Below are 18,725 nucleotides of genomic sequence, written 5' to 3'. Positions count from 1 at the left end.
TGCTCTGGTTAGTAAAATGTGTACCCGGTAAACGTAACCATCCTCCCCTCAGAGCAATGCTACAACAGGGAATGAGCTGGTTTGAAGTAAGATACAAAGTTCCATTATTAAAGGTGGGAAATTTATATCTAGAGTTTAAGAAAAACAGAAACTAATTTATCATATGCATGGAAGATACCATTGAAATCATGGAAATGCTTGGTATCTCCGAGGGAGAGGGTAAAAATAGGAGGCAAGAGAAGGGAATGGAAGGAAGAGAAGACATGGACTTTCAAGGTAATCTCTGGCATGGAAATCTCAGTCCAGGGAAAGAGCATGGAGGTGTGGGAGGTTTTAATGTGCTGCCATGGGTCCTCGAAAGGTCATATGGAGGAAAGCCAGCCTACTGAGCCCCTCCCCTCAGGACTGTTGTATGAGAAAGAAATGAACCTCTTTTCTGTGAAGCCTCTGAAATTCATTTCTTACCACAGCCTTGCTGGCTTAACTACTGCTGTTACTGCTCCTGCCCCTCTGGCTGCAGCAATACACTGCCTTTGCTGCTATCTGGGGTGAAGAGGTAACCACCAAAATTACTGGATGCAGAGCCACGCTGTGCTGCTAGATCATCACTAGCAAAATGAATGTGTCACACGCCACACTTAAAATTTGGTTCCAAACTCAGGCCACACACCTGTGCCTTTCGTGGGATGAATTTAATAATCCTCCATAATGGTAGCTGCACGGAGGTCTGGGAAGTGTAGTTTTTAACATTGGCCCCCCAGAGCTTGAAACAGATTAAGGAAAACTAAAGTTTTCTAGGGAAACTAAGCAATTCCCCTAGGACTGTCCTACTCTTATACGATGGGAAGAGATCATGTAGAAGCCAGAGAATGCTCAGAGAAGTGGCCTGTCAGCATCTCTCTCTTCTAGTGGTGATGGCTATGAATCTCAGTGTTTGTGTGAACCATACAATGCCTTTCTAAATCTCTCTGTCATAACATTCATCAGGTTAAGTCTGAACATTCAGTGGCCTGTAATTCTATTGTCAGGAGACCATATGTGATACAGAAGACTTCTGGAAATTGGTATTTTATTACCATCATCCTCACTGAAGTCATTAGTCAATTTTAATAGCTCCAGAAAGCACAGCTAGCTTGAGGCTTCAAATGTGCCAGTTTATATCACTTACCTATTTTGAGGAATTACTTCCCTTTTTCAAAGAAAACGTAAAAGCTTTCCAGTTAACCTTGGTAGAGAGCACCCCACGTCACAGTGTCTAGAAGAATACTTACTTATTGAGTACCCACTGTGTACCAGACTCTGTTTAGGTGCTAGCGATATAATAGTGATCAGAATAACAGCCCTGTTTATAAGGCCCTTACCTTCTGGAGACTTTATATCATAAAAGATTTGCTTTTGGTAAAGCAAATGAACATGGCTATGAAAGACATCTGAAAATTTGTAATTTCTTATTCCATAATCCAACGTGCCTTTACTAAAAAGAGATCCTTGAAAAGACATGCAAAATAGATATAAGTCCTGGTCTTGGGAGATGGAAAAGGTGCTCTTTTTAAAAGCTTTGCTAAGTCTCTACAGCAGATATTGTTGGTCCCCATGCATTCCCTTGACCTACCCAGAAGATCACTTGCAGATAGTACCTATAAATACCAAAGGCTTCCTGTGTCTCTCCGTGGGGCTTTCTCTGGCTGCGCTGCCTGCCAGGGAGTCAATGCCCCAGGGTGCTACCGTTGTTAAAGGATAAGTTTCCCAAAAAAAGGTAAAATAATGACTTTCATACAAAATAAAATGAACAAGGGTCAAAAATTTTATTTAAATCACTATTTGATGAGGGAACTAATAAGATGTTCCAACTGGTTCAAAGGAGAACTCAAAGTGCCACGCATATGTGTGAAGACAAAGAATCTGAGGTGAATTTATAAACAGATGCAAACTGGTCAATATCCACAGGGCTATAGTCAATTGCATTCACTGCATGTCTATGGATAAGAATTATCTGCATCACTATCTATTTTCTACAACTTAGACTCATAAAATAACTCAAGGACCATCATAGACAGAGATGGCCTGGATCAATGAGCTAGGTGAAACATCCACTAATCTTTTTTGCCCAGTTCAAACATTCACAATTTTTTCTGACATTCTCAACCAATGAGGGATAGGATTTGGTGGTTATATGTCACAGCATCCTTGTCCTTCAATGAGATAATTCTGAGATGTGAACCCCAGTGGCCCACAGCAGTAAATTATTTGTTAACAAAAGTTTAATTGGCTTACCTCCCTTTGCTAGCTCACTTCATTCCCTCAGAGTACTTCCTGGAATAGGCTCTCCAATAAATTACTTAGACCCAATCCTTGTGTCATGGCCTGCTTTTGAGGGAACCTAAACTAAAACAGGTTCCCAGTTTGTGCATTTAACCACAGTTCATAGGTTGAGAGAGATTTTTGTCTTCAGAATCTCAACAAGTGGGACATAGGAGGTTCCATGAAAGAATCAGCCCACCTGCCCTCCTGGATCTGGAAGCTTACCCCAACTGACCAGCAAGTTTCCTAACAAAGAGCATTAAACAAAGCTAACTCAGGACAATACTAAGCTTGTCTATGTGTATTGGGAACATCGAGGTCCTTGGAACACCGAGGTCAGTATGGAAACTTGTAGGATTCATAGGTGTACCAACAGTATCTAGTTTGTTTGGACATTTGCTGTTACTTCTGCTTCTGCTGCTACTGGTCCACTTCCACCAACATGTCAAGCCTAGGAGTAGAAGGTCATGATATCCATGCACAGACCTGAGACAAGGAGGCTGTACATTAACGTGTGAAAGTATATTTCCCTGGGCCATACCTCAGAGAAGGAAAGGAGGCAAATTTTGTCCTGATAAAAAGTCTAAAACATCTTTTAATTTTTAAATTGTGTTGACTACCATGAGTGGGTTGGCAAGATATGAGCCATGTAGATTCCATTTTTGGACCCAGAAGGCCTACCCGGAAACTTTCATCTCTGAATTCCATGTTAGATGTTAAATGATGGTCCTTTAAAAGCAGAAAAATCCCATACTAATAAGGAGTTAGCAACCGAATTCTGAGGAACCTTCTAGTTTGTAAATACAATCAATATCATCCCTTTATCTGCCCAATGTAAAAGAAGCAAAAACACAAAGTTCATTTCTGTTCTTCATGCTGGGAAAAAAAGTGAATATGGCTCAAAAGACCATGGTTATCTTGCTAATATCCCAAGAATAAAAATAACTTTAGTTAAGTTTTTTTAGGAACGCACAATATTTTGAAATATTGTGAATATTTGGATGCTGGAAGGGGTGCACTAATTTAAATCTCCTGGAGAACTTTCACACTATACCGCCCCCCCCCCCCCAGCCCCAGAGAGTCTGGTATAGCTCTCACACCCCCATTCCCACCCCACAGGGTTGTGATTGGGCTGTGCATTTTGAAAAAGAACTTCCAGTGAGCGAGAGAATTAAGACCTCCAAGGAGAACCAAGGTTTAGAGTTTGCTGCACGATGACAGAAAAGATGTGCATTTTTAGGGCAACTACTGAAACCAAAAGAATGAATAATTGTGGAATTCTGGAACATGCTAGGAAGAGATTTTTGCAGTGAGCCAGCAAAATGTCCCTGTGCCAGTAGGGCTCTCTCCTCAGGTGGTCCTCAATGCCAGAGATGCCCTAGTCTGTGGTAAGTCTCTGCACCATAGTTTATAAGATGTAATGTCACCTGTTAATTGTCTACATGGTGTGACTTCATGGACTCAGATTCTGCTGATGTGGATGAGCTATGATAGGTTTCTGTCTGTCCTCAGTTCTTGTGAGAATGCAAGTATTGAGCTTATAAGGAAAAAATACGAACTTGAATGAGTTAAAAATGAATGCTAAAGTCATAGAATCAGTGTACGGTACTAAACAATTCATAAGCTGTGAATTGTCCAAAAATCACATCAAGTACGATATGGTTTCATGGAAAAAAAACCCGGATTGCAAAACCAAAGGCAGTATGACTCCCATTTTGCATTTATATGCAGATAATGTCTATGTGTTTACAGATATGTGTGAGAGGAGCACATGGAGGGCCCATGAGCAGAGATGGGCATATGTGTGTTGCGGGAGGGGAATGTGAAGGTGAGTGTGTTACATGGGCAGTATGTGTGGCGTGTGAAAAGGAGCAGGAGGTGTGTGGGGAGTGTGTACAGACATGTGTGTGCAAGTTCTCACAGTCCTGGACACAGTGGAAACTATAGTGGGCATCCAGACTTCCAGAACCTAAAAGATAGGTATTGAAGGCAAAAAGGGAATGGAAGGGCTCTACCCACCCCCATGTCTGAACCTCCCCCAAGTAAAACAATGTGTAAGAGCAGGAACTTTGGAAGCGGAACCTGGTTTTAAATCCTAACCCAACATTCACTAGCTGAGGCATCTTGGACAGGTTATTTAACCTCTGGACATCACTTTCTCATCTGTAAAATAAGGAGACTTCTTAGCATCCATAAAGGGTTGAGCACAGTGTGACACATAGCAGACATTCAATAAGTGGTAACTTAAAAAAATTCTAGCCCGTTGCTCAAAATGGATCCCAAAAGAAAATTGCACCATGGCAACAGAATACTCTCCAAGAAAGCAACTTTTAAATAAGTCACATCCACATTCTACAGCTTCTTTATTTTTAACAGGGTTTTTCTTGGAGTGGGAGAACAGAGTTTACAAACAATTCTTGATTACTTATGGCTCTTGGGACTAAAAGTAGAGTGAAAACAAGCAATCCACAGAATGAGGTTCCCCACTGATTTCAACCTTTAGCAAGCCTTCTCCCTTGTAAGCAGGTAAGCTGACTGGGGCTGGCGGCCTCCCCGTGTCTGGTCCCACCCCCTGACTGAGGTGCGGGAGGCTGAGAACTGGCCACCACGCCCAGCAGGCACAGCCTGGCAGGCGCAGCACAGCAGGAGTGCAAGTGCAACCGGCCCTGGGGTTGGTGCTAAGTCTGCCTGGAAGCCTCAGCACCTCTTTAGCCTTCAACATCAAAATCAATCATGATTTTAAGCATTGTGGGGTTTTCTTGTAATTATTGGAGATTTAGCAAATAATTAGTTTGGAATTATAAAGCAAATATTTAGCATAAATATGAGACTTATGTTACTTTACAAATCGTCTACAGAGCTTCTCAAAACTGTTAAAAAGTAATTCTGAAATCTTAGTCACAGTCACCCAAAGATTTCTTCCCCCTACAGCAAGAAAGTTCCCGCTATAAGTCAGGGACAATTACTAACTATCATAAGAATAATGCAAAGTTGTTAGTGTTCTTAAAAACAAAAGTAATACACAGCTCTCATCTTTGCTTTACTTTTTTATCAGCCTATATAGCATTTCCCTGCTAATGCTATTCCCGCTGCGGAGTTACTCTGCTTGAATAGTGCTGAAACCCTCAACACTTCCAACTGCTGGGTGTTGCACAGCAAAGACTCCCTAAGTGATGCCTGGCTACCTCAGGAGGCCTCAGGCTCTGGGGGGAGCTTTCTGGGGACTCTCATAGCTGACACCGCCGATGCCCTCTAGTATATTCATGGGCAGAGGAAACACGATGGTGGAGTTCTTCTCAGTGGCTACGGTGGTTAAGGTTTGCAGGTAACGCAGTTGGAGGGCTATGGGGGACTCGGCCAGCACCATGGAGGCTGACTTCAGAGATTTGGAAGCATTCATTTCTCCTTCTGCTGCAAGGACCTAAAAAGACAGAAACGAAAGAGTTCAGAAGTCAAAGTTTACAACCATGACTCATGCTTTCTTTCTGCAGTCCAACCAAGACCTCTCTTCCAGCCCCGTCCCCTCTTTGCCGCACCTGTTTCATCTACTTACTTCTTTGGCAAGGATAAGAGTTGCACATCCTAATGTGATTAGAGAAATTTGAGGGGGTTGCAGGAAGCAGGGAGATTTGTTACAAATTACGACTCCTTAGATTTCATTTTCGAACAAAATAAAAGCGCCGTCTTTAACCCAGACGAACACAGGGCCCTCCACCCTAGCGACGCTCTTGAATTCCTTTCAGAGCCTCACCACCCACTGCATGAGTTTTCAGAGAAGTCTGAAATGCAAAGCCTCCTACTGGCTTTTTTCTGTCATTTTTACTTATCGTAGGAGAGTTTTTAATTTCATTCTGTTGCCAACTGAGTCTCATTCTTACAATGTAAGCATTGTCTCAAGTTCTCTCTGCTCTTGATTACAAGCAGCAGCAGGTGCCAGTCTGATAACGCTTGCTAGTTGGGAGTCTCTTAAGCACTCCGCTCCTCTTCCAGTTCTCTCACTGCCCGTGTGCAAAGCACCCTCCCATCTGTCATAGCTGAGTACACCGCTTGGAAGCTGCTGGAGCTTAGCAGATAAAACAGAGATGGATAAGGAATGAGCACAGGGGAAACCTTTATTGGCTCACAAGTAAGATTCTGAAGAGGGTACATGAAAGTCTTCTAGTCTTAATTGGTTTCTGATAATTCAGAAAACCCATCCACACAGGCATGAAGGCTATAGATCCCACAGATGCAAGAACACTTAAGGCCAGGGTGTTTGTAATTCTAGGCTGGATCATATATAATCACCCCTCAATTCATCCAGTACACTTAACATATTAGAATGTTGATGCTCAAAAGACGAGCAGCAAGTTGGCTACACCAGGATCGCTGGCTTTATAAAATGCAGCGTCCTGGGCCCACTCGAGACGCTGCTCAAGGAGTCTGAGGTGAGGCCTGGGAATTGGTGGTTGCTGAGTTCAATTCTCTCTAGGAAACGCTGGTGGGCAGCCAGCGTTGGGACCCACCTTGCTAAGTCTCTGAGTAGGTTGCCAAGTGCCCCCTTGACCTAAGACCTGTTACCAAGCTTCCTCGAGGTACATCAAGCCGCCCATTACCTTTTAATTCAGGGGTAAATTCTCAGTAAAAACTGTGAAAAAGAAACCCTTTCTTATCGAAATAATTAAGGGGGCCTGCTCTTCCATTCAAGCTCTATCCTTGAGTGCTCCAAGGCGAGGCAGCAGTCAACAGAGTAGTCCTTACCCTGGCCCTGGCTTCCCGGGTGGCCTCGGCCTCGGCCGCCATGGACCTCTGCAGCTGTACAGGAATCCGGACATCTTTGATTTCCACTCGGGCCACCCGGATCCCCCACAGCTCGGTGGCATCATCCAGTATGGTCTGTTTCCAAATCAAAGGAAAGGACATTGATCAGATGACAGGTGATGTGATGTACGTTTCTGATATGTCTCACATCTGCAAGGTAAATTCCTCTTCTCCTTCTCGTTTTATGTTTACAGCATTTGGAGTGAGACAGACAGTTTGGGAAAAGGAAGAGCATTTCTTATTGCTCACTTCCTGGAATTGAAGTGAATCCCAGGAAGGATTCAGGAACAAAACTTGATAGATCTTTTAGTGGATGGTCTCGCAGCAGGATTCACTCCTAAACTATCCCTAATGAAGTATATGCTATCTGTCGAGATTTGAGCAAACACCCCAAATTTTCTTGTCACTGACACCAAGCAGGCAGCAATGCATAGACTTCTCAGAAAGATCTGGATTTTGTCCTGGCTCTGCCATTTGCACCTGTGAATCATTGGGCCAGTTTACCTCTCTGAAGCCCATCTGTTTAGAGCAGTTGTATGAGTGTGTGAGTGTGTGTGTGTGTGCATGCACACATGCATGCACATGGCGGATGCTTTGAACTGCTGACTTTTGATAATCACTGAGTTAAAAAATGAATTAATTAAAGATGTAGGCTATTAGTTCTTGGTGTCTATACCTGAATGCTATGGGCGATCTCTTCTCTGCCAGCTAAGATTTGGGACAAGGTCTGCGTCCCCAAGACGTTTCTCAGAGTGGTCTGAGCCAGCAGAAACGTGGCTTGGTGGACATCGTTGACATTAGCCACGGCCGAGACAGCACTATAGATTCTGTAGTAGACGACTCCATCCACTTGAGTAGTCACAGAGTCTCTGGTGAGGATCTGGAGAGCAAGAACAGGGAAAATCACATGTTTATGACTTTTGCAACGATAGACAAAGTGTCAGCCAGCCTGAGAGCCTCTCCACAGGAGGACGGCATTAATGACAACTCATGCCAGCAGCCACCAAAAACCCGTCCTGGCTTGAATATAATCGTCCTAGTGGATAACAAAATTCCTACATATGTGCGGTCTGTACCTCTCCGCGTCGCTTCTTCTCAGGGAAGTCATATGTTCCGTAGGCAGAAGCCCCTGATTTGCCATAACGACAATAGGCACTTTCGTTTCAAAACATCTCGGTAGAACCTGCTGGAATTCTACCTTCTAAACAGAGCTACCTCATTTGTTTTCCCTGCTAACCAAAATCTTTTTGGTTTTCAGTTTTTATCAGACTTGACAAACAGCAGTGCTGCATAGAAAACATAGATGGCACCAGAGATCATGCACTGTATTCAAATAAAGAAAAATCAGTTTAGCTTTATATAGGGGCTCTGCAGGAATCACTTTAAACAACACAGAGAGGAGCTTTGGAGCAAATGAGAAATTTCTGGTAGCAACCACAGGAGCAGAACCTAGAACTCCCTTCTCCTGCCTAGAACTGTCTATTAGGGAGCCAGAAAAAGCCCAGGATAGGTCACTGAGCCTCCCAAACTGTCTCATGGCTGGGGCTGAACCCCAAAGTAAGGACTTGGCAGTTCCCACCGGTGGCATGCAGGGCATCATTGTTGAGTCTTGATTGAGTTTACTGGACCAGAGAGAAGAAAATTAACATTTACTCACAAATGTTGATTTCCTTTCTTCTCATCACCTTTGCCCTCCCACATCCTAGGGCCTACTCACATGCTCTTTCTTCTTCCTGCAGCAGTTGGTTATCGGAGAGTGACATGATTATTAGTAACTGTTTCTCTCTCCTATTGCCCAGTTACTGTTTCTGTTCATTTATTTGCAATACTTTAAGAATTGAAAAGAATTGTTTGAAATGCAAATGTGGGTGGGCCCTGGACAGTGTCTGCTCTTTCCCCACAACCACCCTGCTTTCTTGCATCCAAACACAAAAAAAATTTAAGGCAGAGATGAGTGAAACAGATATTACTAAAAAATCTTCTGAGAAGGTGATGGGGAGGATAATACCGTAACTGACCACTGCCCTCCGCCAAATTAAACTCAGCTCTTCTGTGCAATGATTGATTTGGCTCTTCTGAGCATCTGCTCTGCCCTTCTCCATCCCAGCTTCTCTGCCAGCTGAATCCCTCCTCTCTCCTCTCTCAGGCTTTCTCACACTCGGTCATTCCGTGTCTTCTAGCAATGCAGCCCTTGCCCTGGCTTCAATCTCACTTGACAAAACAAAGCCCAGTAGTTTGAGAAGCCACGTAGGCCTCCTGAAGCAGGGTTCTATGGAAATTCAGTTCATCCTCCCCCTTAGAGTTTACAAACATACTGTAAAATTTCAATTGTCCATGTAATGGGAAAGATGTTGGTCTTATTTCTAGTAACATATCTTTAACCAGTATTACCTCTTGTGGAGGAATGTTGCAAGTAACAGTTCGGAGGTCAACTTTGACAAACACATCTATGCAGGGCAGGACCAGAATCAAACCTATGAAAAAGAAAATGAGGGTTAAAATTTCACCTTATTGAAAGTAACTACAACAAATCATCTCCTAGCTATCAGAGACAATATTTTCACGGGACTATAGACGTTTCTCATATGATTTTCAATATGTACACCTACAACTTTGGGGAAAATTATTTCTTCCCATCTGTCAATGACTAAAGAAAAGTGGTTCCCTAGGAATTAAAATCCTTTGGTAAAAAGCTAAAGACTTTTGACATTTAATTTTTAGATTTGATTTGATTTGATTGATTGATTGATTGATTAAAGATTGGCACCTGAGCTAACAACTGTTGCCAATCTTCCTTTTATTTCCCCTGCTTTTGCTCCCCCAAACTCCCCTACTACATAGTTGTATATGTTTTAGTTGTGAGCCCTTCTAGTTATGGCATGTGAGACACCACCTCAGCATGGTCTGACCAGCGGAGCCATGTCCGCGCCCAGGATCCGAACCAGCGAAACCCTGGTTGCCAAAGCGGATCGCGTACACTTAACCACTCAGCCACGTGGCCGGCCTCTAGATTTTATTCTCAAAATACTCAATCTAGGAGATGGCCCGGTGGTGTAGCGGTTAAGTTTGTGTGCATTGCTTCTGTGGCCTGGGGTTTGCCAATTCGAGTCCCAGGTGCAGATCTAGCACTGCTTATCAAGCCATGCTGTGGCAGGCGTCCCACATATGAAATAGAAGAAGATGGACACAGACGTTAGCTCAGGGCCAATCTTCCTCAGCAAAAAGAGCAGGATTGGCAGCAGATGTTGGGTCAGGGCTAATCTTCCAAATAAATAAAATAAATAAATAAATAAAATGCTCAATCTACTTCTATCTAAGTGTTGAATTTAACATTAATTTAAAAGGATATTTTGGAAATTAGTTTCCCTGTATTAAATGTCTCTGTATAAACGATTGAGTAATAGATTTTTGACCTTGAAATTCAGTGCCTGTCAACATTCATTCCTCTACAATAGTACTGAAGGAATGTTAGAATTAAAATCTTCCCAGGATTTCAGATTCCCTAAAACCACTATATTGTAGAACTTATAGTTTCTCCATAGCTGTCTTCTAGTTCAAATACAATGGCACTCTCCAGTTGTAAGTACTTTTATTTCCCTCTGAGTTGGGAAGTATTTGGATTGGGCTGGGTGGGGGAAGGATGGGGATAAGAAAAGTCGTCTGAGGAGCCTATGACTCCTTAGCACTCCCCTGGTGAATGATCTCTCCAGCGAGAGTTACCAAGATTAGAACCACAAGGCATGTCAGCAAGAAAAGGACACCACTCCATTTTCATTCACCAGAAAGACTTTATGCTATTGTTATTATTTTCAAAGAAGAAATAAGTTTCTAGGTTGAGTACCCTGCAAAGGCTGGTAGCATCAACAGAAAACACTGCTAAGGGGCTTTCTTTGTTTTGGTCTCTAAACCTTTCTGAGACTTGTGGTGAGAATTACTGCCTAATTTACTTCCTTTTTCAGTGCCAGGTCACTGGTTAACGTCACGGCCCCGAGAACTAGAGAGAGTTAAGTCCCAGCCCTACCACTTACTAGCTTGTGACCTGGGAACATTCACCTAACTTTCTGAGCTTTAGTTACCTAACATATATACATATGTAAGATGGTAGTGAAGATTAAGCTTGATTCAACATGATAATGAAATAAAGTACTTAACACTGAGCCAGGTATGTATGAAGTGCTCCAGAAGTGGCAGCCCTTATTATTAATACTTTTATTATTAAACAATAATTTACTATTTAGTAAAGTGGAGAGATTTTCCATTAGCAATTTGGCTTGTTTCCCTCTGGGTTTGTGACATTCTGAGGTAACTCATTAGCCCCAGAGACACGTATGACGAGAGTAGATATCCTGGGACATTTAGTGGAAAAATCTTCTGGGAAAATTCATTTAAAAGAGATAAATTTTTCTCTAGAGTCCTCCAGGTTATAGCTCTTCTACTTCTCCCAAATCCGATTTTATTCTCATTTATAGTCTTAGCCCCACCAGATGCAACATAACCAGGGAGAGGTCAATCTTGTCTGTTATACCTCAGTTGGATGATTCTAACACTCCTGTTTTGACAAACTCCTAAGAGCATCCATAATAAGTCCCGTCTGGCTTCTTTCTCTTAGATCCTTTACGAAATTGCACAAGTAGGATTATATGACTTGAAATGGCCAAGCCTCTTTCACAAGCTTCTCCTTTGAAGACTCTCACTTATTTTTTTTATGTCACAGATATCTGAGTGCCTGCCACCGTGCACGGCCAAGTGCAGCACAGACAGACAGTTCCAGTGTGTAAGAAATTTCCTGCTCCCAGAGGTCTGACTGTCCATGGGCAGGAGAATGATTTTACGCAAACATTTCACAATAAGGGGCAGAAAATAAGTGTTATTAGAGAAGCATAGCTAATAACTGTCATTTTTCATGTGTCTTCTAAGATGATGTTTTTGACAGCCTGTCTTTTCAAGAATATCAGAATTTATCATATGAAATTACCATTTTTATCAGTCAAAAACAAATGTAAGCTATTTCATATAGTTCAACTAAATATATACCCTCAGGTTATGGGTATTAAGTCAATAGCTTACTTCTAGGGAGTTTTAGCCCCTGAATCCACTGCACCCCCCAAAAAAATCCCATCCTTTTACAACATAAACAGTTTGGGACATTTTTCATTCTAAGTTTGTGAAGAAAGGACGGAAATAAACACTACGTTTGACAGACAAGTTGTACAATGGCTTCCAGCTCTGTTTCCATTAATCTACTTGCCAGGAGAGGAAATTACCTTTCACTTTTCCATTAGCTCTTTTCAAAGAGTGAGAATCAACAACCACCTCTTTGAATACTCTCCCTGAGTAACTTAATCACCTCCCTCGGCCATTTACTCCCTCCCCTCATTCTTCTGTCATTCTCTTAGTGGCCCAGGCAATAAGCAACATCCAGCAATGTAACCAGAGTCATTCTTTGCTCACATTCACTGAAACTCTCAGAAGGAGTGTTAGGAAACGGTCCAGATTTCCTAACTCTCCAACTACTGGTCTAGCGGTCACTCCCGTTAACTTGCGTAAGAGGACAGCATCCTTCAATTCTACAGAAAGGCGAGGGATCCAGCTTCCTGTGAGTTTTTATTGTGTCTCAATAGGCACTGCGAGGGAAAATATTGCTGGCAAGAGGAGTAGTAGCAGGTGCCCATGATCTTTGTCGGGGCAGCCCTGGTGTCCTACCTGGCCCTTTGGCTTTGTCAGCTTGGATGCGTCCCAGTCGGAATACAACAGCACGTTCATACTCCTTAATGATCTAAGAGATGAAGGGAGAGCGTTTAGTCTTAATGGCTCATCAGCTCCTATAGAGAGCCCAATTTATGTCCCAGGGTATTACCTTCAAGCACATCCATATGGAGACAGGGAAGGTAATGATCATCAGCAGCAAAGAAAGGAAAAACAGGATCCAGCCACACACACCAAGCTGTTTACTGTTGATGCCTAGGAAATGAGAAGGAATCAGCCTGTCAGTGATGGGGCTCTTACAACAGGCATCCAGTCGTGTGGGTGAGGAAACCACCCAGAGGGCTGGCCAAGCCTGAAGGGACAGGAAGCAACCTAAATCCACACACACCCATGAATGCAGGAAACATGCACACACACACAAACAAAAAATATTCATTCAAGGTTTTAGATTAAAATAAACCTGTCCCTTCCAAGGAGAGTCTCATAGCAATCGACAATAATAACTGCCATTACATGCCATGGTTTATTATTCTCAAAATATATAAAACAGTGTTACTCAGAGTGTGATCCATCGACTACCCACATCAGAATCATCAAGGTGCCATTTTAAAAGGCAGATCCCTGGGCCTGCAGAATGCTCCAGGTGAAATTCAAGGCAACCTCTGAGGTAGAGAGGTAAGTACTATTATCCCTAAAGGGAGACACTGTGGCAGAAGGAAAAACATTCTGAAGCGTCTTTAGGTATGAGTTTCTATGAGAGCTCCCTTACTTACCAATGCTGTGGCATCAGGTAAGCCACTCAGTCTTTCTGAGCCTCCATTTCTTTGTCTGTAGGAGGGGGTTGAAATTACCTACCTTGAAGAGTTTGATGAGGATTAAATGAAATTATTTTTATTTGACACTTGGCCCAGACATCAACATCTGCATTAGTCAATGTGTATTACTACTGTTATTCCATTTTACAGATTGATAGATATTACAGAGACTTGCCAGACGTTGATACTTTACATTTCTGACTTTTCATGGAGTTTTGTTACATTGGCTCATTACCTTAGATGTCTTTTTGCTAATCACATATTACGTTAACAGGGACATTTTGCCTTAATGAGTATTGCCTTGCAATAACATGGGACTAAGTTCAAATCAAGTCTCAAATCTTGGAATTCTTGTTTTTGTAAAATATGCAGGTCTGGCCGACCCTGTTACTTTAGAATTTGTTATATTCACTATTTCACCTTCTTTTTAAACCTTGTTCATTTCGTTCTCTTCTCCTTGACAACCACCCCATCCTCCCCACTAGACTTCCTCCAGTTGATTCACCTTCTCCACACAAGCACTGGAGCTAATTGTATTTACTAGACATCTCCCAGATCATCCCACAAACACCTTAGGCTCTATCTCAGTGAATGCCTTAACCATCCACGCTCTTGTCCAGGTTAGAGACACAGGGCCATCACTGCCTCCTCCCTACCCAACTGCAGAAGTCACGAAGTCTAACCAATACCACCTCAAATCCATCCTTACTTATCCATTTTACTGCTACTGACTTGGTGGTGCCCAGCCTATAAATTTATGAATATTTAGGAGGGTTCTAGGAAACAACAAACAATGCTGTGATGAATGAGTTTTAGTGTGTGTTTTTGTGCACTTGCATAGGATAAATTCTTAGCAGTGGAAGTGTTAGGTCCAAGGGATTAGTATTTATAATTTCGATAGACGGTAAATACCCTCCAAAGGTTTTGTACCAAACTCCACCGTTGCCAACAGTCCACTGTGACACTGTGCCTATTCACAAGCCCTGTCCTCACTAGACATGTCCGGTCTTCTCAGTTGTGACATTCTGACAGATGAAAAGTATCTAAGTTTTAGATACATACTTAGCATTAAAAACTTTTGTGTGCAAATGTCCTTTTATAGGCTCTAAATACACATAAAGATATACTCAATAACAATAAGGGCTTGTCTGCATACACTAAAGTTTAAAGTCCTAAAATATCACCTTCCAAACCCTTGGACCACATTGAGATGGATCAAACTATCGCTTTGCGGAGTGGAAAGGCGTTTTGTGCATTCTCGTAGAATGTTTGTTGTATTTTATTTATTAGTGCTTTATTATTATTATTAATGACACAGCCTGTATATGTACATTCTCATTGCAAAAAGAAAAATATGCCCAAGCCATACAGATAAAACGAAAGTCCCCTCAACCATCCTCTCCTCAGTTCACTTTTATCTAGCAAGCTTCCATAGTAATCAATATATTAGCAATATATATAACATGTATTATCAATATATATCAATAGTTATCTGTACTTCCTTATAGAGTCATTCCTATGTATTTAAATGTATGTATCTACAATCAGAAAAATTTTGTTTTAGATTTGAGATTATATGAGAAATGGCATCACACTGTATCTAAGTTTCTACTTCTTTCTTAACTGAATATATCTTGGAGATATTTCTGTGCCATTATGTACATCTACCTCATTCCTCTTAACAGTAGTCTACTATTCCATCCTAAACCTGCCTCTCAGTTTACTTAGCTGTTCTCCTGTCGAGCGACATTAAGATTACTGGCAATTTTGCCCTTTACAAACGAGGCTGCAATACTGTGCTGGTACACGCCTCTCCGGAACAACTTGCTCTTTCCTGGAATCTTGATAACAGCACTGAGAAGGTAGCATAGTTCCTGCCACCTTTGGTGTGTTCCCTCCCTGCTGAGACTGCAGTATGTTGTATTCAGGAGCCTCGAGGTGCTCCAGGCTGTGACTTTAGCAATGCAGGGCACACAGGCAGCTGGGAATCTAATAAGCATAACCAGCTATGTTTTAGGCCCTGAGCAAGCCCTAGACATTTCCAGAGTAGCTACAGCCTTAACACCAAGCTGCATAAGCAAGTGTTTGTCACATAGAAAATTACCCTGACCTGCAGGAGCTCCTCGGGGGTCCCATCAAGGCCTTGCATCATTAATGCAAGCGAGGCTCTGTTAGGTACTAAATGTTCTGAGGGAGAGAGGAGATGAGGACGTGATTAATCTTCCAAGATTTACACCTGAGCATTAGAATGACCCAGGCCACTGCTGCGGGGAGAATTGTGGAGCCTGTGGGATGTCATTAGTTGCCACTTAAAGTGAGGCTGTGAGCACTGTTGTCAGCTTCCCCGCAGGGCTCCAGCAGCTCAGCCTGAGAGCCGCGCAGTGGGGGAAGCATAAAGGCTGCTTTTGCAGCTTCCAGCAGAGCAAATCTTTCAGCCAGCCTTCCCCCACCCCACCCCCTCCCACAGTGAAAACCGGGATGCTGTGCTGAGAAGTGGATTTGAGGATTACAATTCTGACTGAAAGGACATGCAGGGATTGTATTACAAAGGATCTTCGGAAATCTTCCATACCACCTGTGCTTCAACCTACACAGGCCTCCTGCCAGAGCATTTCCTTGAGGCTGAGGGGATGGTGGAAGGAAAAGGGGCCAACAAGCTCTCTGTTAGCCACTAAGCACGGAGCACATCTAATCATCTCCTGCTTTGTCCAAATCCATAGATGTGCAATTTCGGTGGGTAATTATCCCAATGTCATAAAGCCATCATCATACGCTTACTTCCTCGTGGGCAACTGGATTTTGCCACCCCACAACAAATTGACCCAGCTTTCTCATTCATCCATTTAACAAATATTTTACCAGTTGTATGCCTGGCACTGTGCTAGAGCTGAGGATACAAAGAAGAATAAGACGAGGAATTTCTCATCAAGAGTTCAAGTCTAGAGGGGAACAAGCCCATAGGGACGGGTGGTCAGTGCTCTGCTGTGTGGTCAGTGCTTCCTTCCAGGAAGTGTACAGCTGGTGATATAAGCGGAGATTCCCGCTTGCATGTGGCTGTGACAAAGAACAGCAGAATGTTTAGTCAACATCTTTCCCTTGATCAGCAAAGAGAAAGGTAGAGCCATCACCCGCAGAAGCTGAGGCCCAGTGCTGCTGACGCTGGGAGAAGGACTTTGGGACTTCAGAGCTCACCAAGGCCAACCCTTCATTTTGCAGCCAGAAAGCTTCCTGGTTAGTGTTGTCATCATCATCATTTAATCTCTCCTTAAGTAAGGTGGTACCCACCAGTTCCACACACTGACAGTAATTCATGTCTACCTTTATTGACTTCAGCAGTAAAGCAAAACCAAGTTTCACTTGTAGACGTGTGCCTCTGGAGCTTTGTTCTTGGCTCTTATACACAGTTCAGAGCACCAGTGGAGACATGAACATCCTTTCAGATTAGGGATAAACACTCCAGGCAAGACTGATAACTTTGTGTGAGGCCAGGAAGGAGAGGAGAATATTCCAAATCACTGGCCCCACTTAGATGGTGTTGGAAGTGGAAATGAATTTTAGTAAATAAAAAAACAGGCCATGTGACTTGGTTGCCTACTTCACGACTTTGGCTTGGTTAACAGTATTTAACTATTAGATCAATACTATGTGCAACCCTTGCCCACAGATCTCTGTTACTGTAAATAACCATTTCCTCCCTAAGCAGAAATAGCCACTTAGGTCCTACGACATTCTAAAAACACCAAAACAGAATGATGCATGTTACACATTGGGGAAATGAAAATTAAAACCACGATGAGATAATAATACATGGCTTCCAGAATGCAAACATTAAAGACTGACAATAGCACATTTTAGCAAGGTGGTTGAGCAATTGGAGCTCTCACGTGTGTAAACTGATATAATCACCTTGAAAAACTATTTGGACATATCTACTGAAGCTAACACACACTTACTTTATGACTCAGTGTTCAACTTCTAAGTAATGCCTGAGAGAAATGGGTGCTGATTGCAGTGAAAAACATATTCAAGAATGTTCATTGAAATTTTATTCACAAAATCCAAGAAATGAAGGACCACTCAAAACTATCAACAGGAGAATGAATAAATAAAGTTGTGGTATGTTCATACAAAGGAATATTACTAGAAAGAGAAAAGACGAGGCTACTGCCAGATGCAAAGTATGGATTAATCTCATAGAAAAAATATTGGGCAAAATAAGCCAGACACACACAAGAGTACATACTTTTTGATTCCATATCTAAGAGTACACGTTGTATGATGTCACTTATATTGTATCACTTCACTCAAGAACAAGCAAAACTAATCTATTACGTTTGAAGTCAGAGTAGTAGCTATCTCTGGGTAGTGGGGTTGCTGGTGGTTGGATGTTATCCAGGAAGAGATGAGGGAACCTATTAGGGTGCTGAAAATGTCCCATATCTTGATCTGGGTGGTTACACAGACTTACACATATGGAGCCTGTGGAAATAAAAGAAGACCAACCAAATGAGAAAAGCAAAGGCTGTTTATTCTGAGTTTGCTGTAGCAAGGGAGTCATCCACCATCACCTGCATTTTGGTAGAGACACAAAGGCAGCAGAGGAGTGGGGAAGCTTTAGAGAAGAAAAGAGGAGACTCCAGGTGCGCCCTGTCTGGAGGCCGTGAGCCTAGGAGAGCTGTGGGCTAACTGGAAGCGGGGCATCCTATGTGATTGGTTAGTGTGCATTTGGGTGCTCTGACTGGTCCTAAGTTGGAAGCAGGGACAAAAAAATGAGGAAGCTGTTAGTTATGAATCAAGTCCTGGCCATTCTGGGCCGATAGTTACCAAAGTTATTGTTTACTTCCTGTATGGTTACTGGAGTTGACAATCTGGTTCTTCTTGCAAGTCTGACTTATTGCAGGCTGGCTTCTTCGGCTGGTTATTGTTGATAAGGGTTTGGTTTCTGTGGCTGGCTGCTGCAGGTTGTGCACCAAAGTTCTTTTTTTATATATGGTCCAGTCATTGTCTATTTGTATATTCAATCTTTCAAGCCAAACACTTAAGACTTGTGCATTTATTGTATCTTGTACCTCAATAAATAATTCAAATAAAGATAGGAGAATA

At 42.5% G+C, this 18,725-nt stretch overlaps 1 protein-coding gene across 1 annotated transcript; it reads right to left on the bottom strand.

Annotated features, from left to right (window-relative positions):
• Window positions 1-5,430: 5,430 nt before the first annotated feature.
• Window positions 5,431-16,934, bottom strand: STOML3 (stomatin like 3). The gene is made up of 8 exons (XM_046663864.1): window positions 16,751-16,934; window positions 15,727-15,809; window positions 12,959-13,159; window positions 12,805-12,877; window positions 9,493-9,575; window positions 7,778-7,981; window positions 7,042-7,176; window positions 5,431-5,722 (listed from the first exon to the last, which is right to left on the bottom strand). The coding sequence occupies exons 1-8, from the start codon at window positions 16,932-16,934 to the stop codon at window positions 5,498-5,500; spliced, it is 1,188 nt and encodes a 395-aa protein (XP_046519820.1). The 3' UTR covers window positions 5,431-5,497.
• Between the last annotated feature and the right edge of the window lie 1,791 nt (window positions 16,935-18,725).

The sequence above is a fragment of the Equus quagga genome, chromosome 6, assembly GCF_021613505.1.
Source record: "Equus quagga isolate Etosha38 chromosome 6, UCLA_HA_Equagga_1.0, whole genome shotgun sequence".
NCBI lineage: Eukaryota > Metazoa > Chordata > Mammalia > Perissodactyla > Equidae > Equus > Equus quagga.
The sequence above is the reverse complement of the archived record's forward strand: the minus strand, read 5'-3'. Positions and strand labels throughout refer to the sequence as shown.